This window comes from Zonotrichia albicollis, chromosome 1, assembly GCF_047830755.1.
Source record: "Zonotrichia albicollis isolate bZonAlb1 chromosome 1, bZonAlb1.hap1, whole genome shotgun sequence".
NCBI classification, from domain to species: Eukaryota; Metazoa; Chordata; class Aves; order Passeriformes; family Passerellidae; genus Zonotrichia; species Zonotrichia albicollis.
Genome location: NC_133819.1, coordinates 82656070 through 82664961, shown reverse-complemented (window position 1 = coordinate 82664961; position 8892 = coordinate 82656070). Strand labels below are relative to the sequence as shown.

The following is an 8892-nucleotide window of genomic DNA, read 5'->3' as shown; positions in this document are numbered from 1 at the left end:
AACCAAGGCTCTTTTATTTAAAATCCGCATGAGAAAATCATTGTGGAGGTGTTCCGTTTCATCATCTCTCTCTGTTCTCATAGCAACCCTGCTAAACTGGCCATGAATCCAGAGCTGGGAATTGAGTTTACACTTTACAGATTACCTGAACTACAATCCTACATTGCTTCCTTCCAGGCAGGTTTGTGCGTCACTATGTTCCCATTCCCTAGAGCTGGGCAGGAACACACCTCAGGTGTGCACTGGTGCCCATGCCAGTGCATGGAGGTGTCTGCAGTTCTGTCCTGGAAAACAGTTCCTCTTCTCCCTGCTGAGAACAGAACCATGCCAGGACTGGCAGGAAGCACAGAAGTCACTCTCTGGCCCTTCCCTCTGTCTGTAAGTCACTGGGAGTCTGCACAGATTGAGCACAAGGGCAGGATCAGGGGAGGCATCATGGAACTTCTCCAGTGTGGAGAGACTGTTTCTTCCAGCATGACTGATGGCAACAATGCCCTGCAGACCTGAAGAGGTTTTCCCTGCACTGGCTGGACCCAGTAAGAACTGACGGCTCATGTCTCCTGAAATCATTGAGCAAGGAGATGAAAACACCATGTGCAGTGCCCAAACCACAGAACAGCAATAATCACTGACCAAGGGCATGAACCAAGGAGCAAAGGAAGATTTTGCATTTTTGCCTCAGAGGCTTGCATGAAATCTTTTTGAAAGATAGGAGATTTTCTTTAATATCAACCAGTGTGCTGCAGAGAGAACTATTTTCTCAAGGGACACACAGAGTGCGTTGCAGGAAGGAAGGAGTGATGTGAAGAAAGGGGTTGGAATGGAGGGATGGTTGAAGCACTGCTGGGGATTTGGGACCTGAGGTGGGACCCACATGGTGGGAGACTCCGAAGAGACACCGCGGAGTTCAGAAACACATGCAGCTACAACTCCACCACAGACTACTTAGGCCCCCAGCTAGGAAAGAGCCAGGGGGAATGTGACTTCCTCAATGAGCTGTCAGGCATGGCTGGCAGCAGCAAACTCAAAAAGAAAAAATGTTGTGGAGCAATGGAAACCATGGAGGGGCTGCAACAAGAAAGGCAATATTCCTAGAAAGCTCCCAGGGCTCATACATATTTATTTGCCTGAAAGGAAAATGGGCAATATTCAGTACAATATTTTAGCCACATCTGTTCCGTCAGCATCACAAATACAGGCAAGACCTCACCACATGGTTTTTGGGAATTACACTGGGAGGGTCCAAAGGAGCTGAAACAGGGTAATATTCCCCCAGTCACTAGGAATGGGTTGTACTTTACCAATGACAATACCCAATTAAATCACAGCGGAGAGAAACCTGTGATAAAGGAATGATTTGTGGAGGTGAGGAGGTAACGTTGGAGATTGGTTTAGCTCAAAATCTGAATAAGGTCCAGTGGTAGGGCAACTGCCTGAAACCATGAAAGATGAAGGTTTTGCATCAAGATAATTGTGAAATTACGTGATCTCTTCTAATATCTTCATTTTAGTCATGGTTCCCAACTTTTTGCAGCTCCCTTTCTGTTCATGTACATTTCTTTCCATTGTCTTTCCCCTTCCCTTGTCTAGCTTTCTTTTCATGAATTCTGAAGAGGATATTCTGTTTCCAAGAAAATCTCCCAGTCTCCCAACCCAGGAAAATTAAAAAAAATAATATTTAGGTAAACAATATTTACCTAAAATCTTGGAGCTGAAAATCTCACAGTTAAACAATGGTTAACACAGCCTTAAGGAGATAACTTCTCAAGCGTGGGCAGAATTTCAAATGGTTTTTAATCATGTTGACATTGATATAAAAAAAATTAAACTCTCAGGTGCCAGAAAAGATGCCATATAAAATTCTAATAATTTTAAGATATACAAAACCACTGTTAAAAACCTTCTTTACATTTATAGCTTTCAACATTTGAAAAACCATATCTAAGCCCCTACTTAGAAGGTAAGTGCAAATAAGTAGTGTTATTGCAGAAGAGTTTTACAAAATATTTTTATGGTTGTAAGAACATTTTAAGCAATATAGTCTATTATTTTCTGATTTCGTACAACAATTGATTTTATTTATCAACATTAATTTAACCTAAATATATTTATTCAGCCAGTTGATCATATCCTTTCTTCCTTCCTCAATATAAGGTTTATCTTGAGGATTGATATCTTCTCTTTTGCGATGCACAAACCCATGCGTCTGTCCAGGGTAAATTTTAACTTCATAATCAACTTTACAGTTTTGTTTAAGCTTCTGCTCCAGCAAGGTGACCTGTAACACAGAACATTCTATGTTGGCTGAGTACAAAGTTAACACATTCTCTACTTGCAGTCCCAAAGCTGTCCTCATTTTTAACTTTTCTGAAAGACAGACATAATTCATCCTTGCCACTGTTTTGTCTTCTACTAATTTTATACCTAAATGCATTTTTGTTACTGCACTTGCTTTATTTAACTAAGCTTTTTTTCCCCCCAGTAAAATACCAGCATGTGACTGAGTAAAATGTAAAAAAATATTACATGGATTACTATTAACACCCGTAAAGGTAAAAAAACCTACTGCTCAGCATCATGAGAAGGTTATCATGTACTGAATACTGTATGAGTTGCTGCTGATAGACCACACATTTAAAAAACTGGGGCAAGAGTTTGAATTAGAAGTTGAGGGAGGAGGGGCAAAAATCAGCAGTTCAAAGTGACTGGAATTTTTGCTAGGAAAGTTAAAGCCAACATCACTCAATAAAAACGTATTTCCCTTTGATCCCCTTGGCAGATGATAATTTTTCTCCAACCATTCTCCACTCAGGCTCCAGGAAAAGACTGTTGACAGAGTGACAGAAAGGAGAATCTCTGCAGGATAGGGGGAAAAGGAAAAGGACAGCCACAGGATCTTTTTAATTCTCCCACAGGTGATTCCATTGGAACAGGCAGATTTTATTGACCATTGCTATCCCTAAAAAGGGTCTCCTATCTTAAACTTGTCAGAAGGCTTTCTTTGGATAACCATGAGCTCTTTTCCTAGGAACTGATGAAAATCACCCAAATTTCCAAACAGGAACAGAAAATGCTTTTAGCGTCATGATAAAACTTTTTGATTTGGGGATAAACAACAACAATTTGTGTAGAAGTACTGTAAGAGTTAGTGAAAGAGAAAGAAAAGTACAAATTAGTTTTCTACTTTGTGTTCATTAAAACCAAATTACAAAGCAAGCACAAAAAGCATTAAAAAGAAATATCTGTGATGGGAAACTCACCTGCTCCAATGGAACAATGCTATCCTTCTCAGCAAAAATGAAGAAGGTAGGATGCAGCAGACTCTGCTTGTCCTCAAAATGGCTGATCACTCCTAAGGAAGAAGAAAACATACATACAAGAAGTTATGCTACCTAAAGTAGCTAAAACACTACAAAATCTATACAGAGAGACTTCAGGACATTTTCATCAGTTACAGCTGATCAGTTTGTAGTGGAATTTAACACACTTTGCTTAAAAGTTCCTTTGCAATGTCATTAGAGATAACATCAGTTGTGTGAAAAAAAGACCAGAGACCAGATCTGTGGGAAAAATCAGGAAAGAATTCTTATACTTGCCCCATTTGTGTGGGTTGCTTTAAGCAGTGGCTTCTGACCACTGTCAGAGACAGGGTTCTGTGAGACGTGGACACTTTGGAGCTGCTCACCTCTGGCTTGGGAAGATCATTTTTAAGATAATTATTAATCTTGATCATTCCACATACATGGTTACAGTTTCAATGTACATATATTTACACTGATATGATTTCATGACAAATTGACATTGTAATTTTGACTATTCAAATGCATTTGAATAAAAGTTACAGCAGAACTAACCAGCTGCCACCCTGGCTACTCTTTTCATTCCTGACATTATTACAACAAAAAAGTAAAATATTAGCAAGTAACACTGTTGAATGGACTCAACTGATCAGCATACCAGTGCAGCAAAACAATCCCAAAAATCTTTATGGAAAAAGATCTTCAATTTACTTTCACCTCTAATTTGTAATAAATAATAACCAATAAGTTGGTCTGGGTTCTGTGGAAGTACAGAGGTTAATAAGAAAAATATCAAAGGCAGTATAAATGCATTGAGTAATGCGTGAGACTACAGGGTTATAACAGAGAGCTAAATATGGGTCCTATTAGTAATGAGGGACCACTGTCTAAAAGATGCAAAAGATGTGCCTAGAAGCCCTTTTGTCATCACCACAAAATGAGTAAGGCCATGGCATTTGGCACTATGTTCACAGATGTGATCCTCGTCATGCCACTCTTTAAATACATAGATCTTGCTGGGTGCACTTAAGGGTAAAACTGTGAGTGTGCAAAATCAAATCACTTATAGATTATTTACAATAACATCTCCTTGTTCCACTAGAAATCACACTGAATTTTGTTACAGCAATAGCCCTAAAGAATTGCTTCCTGCACTGGTATTCTGCTCAGAAGGCAGCAGGTATTTCAGGCTCACCATAGAGGGACACTCCGGTCTTTAAATGGGGATTTTTCAGCATCAGATGTTGCGCTGCTGCTCCACCCCAGCAAAAGCCAATGACACCAATCCTCTTCGCACCACACTGGTCCTTCAGATACTTGAGGACGACATCAACTTCTCTGACACATGCAAATGAAAGTGAGTTAAGGCTCTGGCCTGTTTCTCTGCCTCTCTGGCGGCTGCTGCCCAAAGTCTGGCATCAGTCTGCTTCTGGGACAAAGTGACTGTCTTTGCATCACTCCTGGTTTTTGTCTTTCCCTTACTTATCAAATTGTCTTTATCTCAACCTACGAGTTTTCTTGCTTTGTTTCCCTTATTCTCACCCCTGTTCCTCTTGTGGGAGCAACTGAGTCCAGGTTGTTGGCTGCTGCTTGGGTCAACCCACAACACCACTTTACTGTTACTAATTTCTAAAATACAAGACAAACTCCAGGGGAGAAGACAAAGGAGAAAATCAGTCTTTCTAGATCATGGTTACTAGGACATGAGGTGATTTTATGAACAGCAGTCCAATTAATTTCACAAATAGCAGTAGTTATCATGTAAGGGAACACAAATAAAAGTTTGAGACCCACAGTCAGTCAAGAGCATTCTGTTATCACAAATGTGACTTATATGCAAAACATCTCTCACAAGGATGACAAATATTTTATAAAATTGTGGAAGCAAATTTCCAATTGTTTTTTCTAAATGAGCAGTTACTTTATGCAATCAACCTATGTGGCAGATAAAAATGGGAAAAATACAGAAAAGTGGGAAAGCAGTATGCTTTGAAGTAGCTGTGATCTGATGGGGAGCAGAGGAAATGTTCCCTCGTTACATAGTGTTTGCATTTGCACCCTATCTAAAATCCAGGGAATGGAATTTGTGCCTTCCTGAGGGATCCAAGTGGCAGAGTGAGCTCCATTTTCTAGCCTTTGCTGGTTCTTTCCTTTTCATTCATTCATTTTGCTTCTACTTTCTGCACATACAAACACTGGGAACTTTTATGCTTCAAATGTCTACTTTTATCTGTAAAGCACCACTCACATAACCATGAGCTTGTACCATGAGCTGCATGAACTTTCTATTTGTGGACATTCAGCTATATTTGACCCACCAATAATTTAGGATCTAATTTTACATTTTCACTGAGGCAAAAATTCCTATGAAATAGGGATGTCCCCTTGGTGGACAAGGAACAATGGCTGTACTTGTCTATTTTGCCGGCTTCTCGTGTTTTCACCCAGTCATTGAAAGTTGCCCAGTCATTAGAAGGTTTCCAAGCTTCTTGTCCCACAAAAAAGTCTGGGCAGATGGCTCTGCAAGAAAAATGAGAATATTTTATGTCCATGAAATAATACTGGAAAGGGATTAAAGGGAAGGCCATATGTACTACACAACAAATTCTTTTGCTGAATACATAGCACTTAACCCACACCAAAGCATTATATCAGCAACCCTCAATAATTTTCTACATCTAATAAGGAGACTTAGTATAATTTCCAGTTACATTTTACCCTGTTAAAATTCATTACTTAATTCGATAGTTAACTGTAACTGAAAATCCTTGGTGGTTTCCTACCAAACTTAAAAAAGAAATTCAAAACCAAACCAAAGAAACTACAATTTACATGGTTTAGCCTGGAAAGAACACTAACTGAGTAATACAGGAAAGAGGATACTCAATATGCTTTTCACATATTTGAGAATTTGTTACTCTATTTGGCACAAGCTAGTACACTTTTCGTTCCTAGTAAAGCTCTTCAGCATCTTTGGAATTTTTACCATAACAGCCAAGTTGCACAGAGGAAGGGAGGAAGAAGGCTGCTAGAGGCTCACAGAGGATGAAAGATGCAGAATAAGAAAATTTTCTGTTTCTGCCCTGTTTTTCTGTGCTTACCTACTAACTCATTATGGTAAGACTACTCAATTATTTTAGACTTCTTTCACTGTTTTAGCAGTAAGCTCCTCAGAGAAAGGGGTAAAGAAAGACTGTGAAATTATTTGTGTTTGTATGGTTTATATGAAAAAAGGGAACAGTTGGTTCAACAAACTCTCTTATTAAAAAGACACTTTGAAAGCAGTAATATTTCTTACATGTATCCATTAGTTGTTAGCATATCAGCTATGTATCTGGTGTTTGGGAGTTGCCACCCAAATATGTCGTGAATCACAATGACAGCTTTGTCGGTGCAGGCAGAAGGTTTGCAGACGTACGCCTTGATGTGCCCAACCTGCACCTCCTGCCCACGGCCTCCATAGTCAAACTTGTCCCCAATGTCACAGGGGCAGGGCCTCAATTCATTGGCCATGGGTGATCCTAAGGAAAAAAAAAAAAAAAACATTCAGTAGTGAATACCAAAGCATGCCACACTAAAAAATGTCAGTAGTATCATCAACTATTGAATTTTTTAATCATTACAGTAATAGGGTGAACATGCTCATTACTGTCTGATCTAAAATGATCAAATGATCAAAAAGCCCATTGGGTTACTTAACATAAATAAGTTTAGAGTTTCTTATGTTATGAAGTCTTCAGCAGGGACTTGGTACATGCTAGGATTTCCATGCCCTACAGTGAGTAGTAAATAAAAATAAAGTTACGAGCAAGCACCAAAGCAACCATCACAAACCATTTACATAGGGATGAAGCCAGTCCTTCCACTCTTCATCATGTGTATTTCCTGTCAGGAATGCATAGCTTTCTTTAGTAGACAGTAAAGGCTTAATACAAGACTTACCATTTTAAAGAAAAAAACAACAACTACTGTGTAGCAAGATATAACTACACATAGATTAAGCATTACATTTTCATCCAGGGACTTAAAATATTACATAGCTGAAATTTTCCGTGTCAATAAATCCTTTTTCTAAACAGCTTGAGCCTCAGGCGTTGCAGACTTTTGAAGAAGGATACTTGGGAAAGATGAAAAAAAAAAAAAACAAACAAACCAGCACTGAACATAAAGAACCAAATTCAAATAAAATTGAGCCAAATCTGTTATCAAGAAGGTAAGAATAGGGTATGGTTAATTTTTTTCAAAGTATTGCTTAAATGAAAATAAACAAGTAATTCACAAAGGTCAAAAAGTACCAGCAGAATCTAACACACCTGTAGGCAGCTCCTTGGACTCAAGTTAATGATTTTCTGCTATCAAGCTTAAGTTAATCAACTGAGTGAACAGACCTGGATAACTCCTTTGAATATTCACAGAGCATCTACAAATGATTCAAGAACATGGAAAGAATTTAGATAAAGCTTTACCCAAGCTCTCTACAGATAAAATATGTGTATTGCCATAGAAACTTTGCCAGCAAAGAAACAAGATCTTCAAACTCTGTTGAAAATAGAGAAACAGTAAAAAGCAGATTACTGAACTGTCCCTGGACAGGAGGGACTTAAAGATTTGTAGCAGTAAAGGGACAGCTTTAGGAAAGCCAACAAACAACTTGGCAGCCAGAAAATTTGGACAGAATTCTGGATTTACAGACTTTAAAGTTTAGAATCTCCCAAGCAGTATCACCAGGGCTAGATTGCAGATCCCAGGAGATTTCATGTTTGCAGATCTGTTCAGATCAGTTGAGGACAAGCTGTGTCATATTTGAAAGCTGTATTATCTCTGGGCACACGTCTATACAAGTATTCTACCTTTTCTTTTTTAAATAAGCCACACCCATAAGTGACCTTTTTTCTCTACAGGTTGTGGCCTCACATACAGGACTTCTAATTAAAATATGTTTACCAGGAAAAAATGAATGAATAAATGAGCATATAAGGCAAAAGACGGTGCAAATATATAATAAGTTCATAATTAATTTTCCGTTCACAAACTATTTCCTTTTGGCTAGACTAAACCAGAAAATATAAGAATACCAGGGATTAAATATTAAAGAAACATATACTTCAGAACTCCAGAAACACAAATACAATGCCCTTACTGGTATATCCTCAAAGGCTTTAACTGAAAACATTTCATACTATCTGATAAAGGTGTTCCTTTCACTGCACCGTGGGTGGGGTGTGCTGCCATCACTGGGCACCAAGGCTTCTTTTGAGCTTGCACGAAATGGTATTCACCCCGGAGGGATTTTTCTTTCATATTTCCAAAACATGTTGATTTAGCTGAACAATCCACCTAGGATTTTTTTTTTTTTAAGGCGTTCCTTTGTTTTTAAAGGTTGGGGTCAATGCACTTTTGAACAGTACGTTGGCACAATTAATTCCCGAGACTATTTATCTGTGGGTAAAAGGCATATTTAAAGTCATCAGCAGGATAAGGGTAAAGTAGAAATGTCATTTCAGAGCTCTATACCAGACAAAGGTTATAAACCTTTGAAATATTTTCTCTTCAGAAATGAAGAAATGAAATTTCTCTTCAGAAATGAAAAGAA

The 8892-nt window shown here is 38.5% G+C and overlaps 1 protein-coding gene across 2 annotated transcripts; it reads right to left on the bottom strand.

Annotated features, from left to right (window-relative positions):
• Positions 1 to 1775: 1775 nt before the first annotated feature.
• LOC102074341 (carboxymethylenebutenolidase homolog) lies at positions 1776 to 7252 on the bottom strand. Of its 2 annotated transcripts, none has more exons than XM_074545885.1 (6): positions 7134 to 7252; positions 6598 to 6820; positions 5712 to 5819; positions 4495 to 4637; positions 3261 to 3352; positions 1776 to 2278 (listed from the first exon to the last, which is right to left on the bottom strand). In XM_074545885.1, the coding sequence occupies exons 2-6, from the start codon at positions 6810 to 6812 to the stop codon at positions 2099 to 2101; spliced, it is 738 nt and encodes a 245-aa protein (XP_074401986.1). In that variant the 5' UTR covers positions 6813 to 6820; positions 7134 to 7252; the 3' UTR covers positions 1776 to 2098. The 2 variants fall into 2 exon arrangements, with proteins under 2 accessions (XP_074401986.1, XP_074401989.1); XM_074545888.1 differs by having other exon boundaries at positions 7141 to 7179.
• Positions 7253 to 8892: the final 1640 nt, after the last annotated feature.

Excerpts from the sequence above, each read along its gene's own strand:
- LOC102074341 (XM_074545885.1), bottom strand. The coding sequence starts at position 6,812 with ATGGCCAATGAATTGAGGCCCTGCCCCTGTGACATTGGGGACAAGTTT. Across the intron at positions 5,820-6,597 it reads CTAACAACTAATGGATACAT|AGCCATCTGCCCAGACTTTT; the intron begins GTAAGAAATATT and ends TTTTTCTTGCAG. Across the intron at positions 2,279-3,260 it reads GCATTGTTCCATTGGAGCAG|GTCACCTTGCTGGAGCAGAA; the intron begins GTGAGTTTCCCA and ends TCTGTGTTACAG.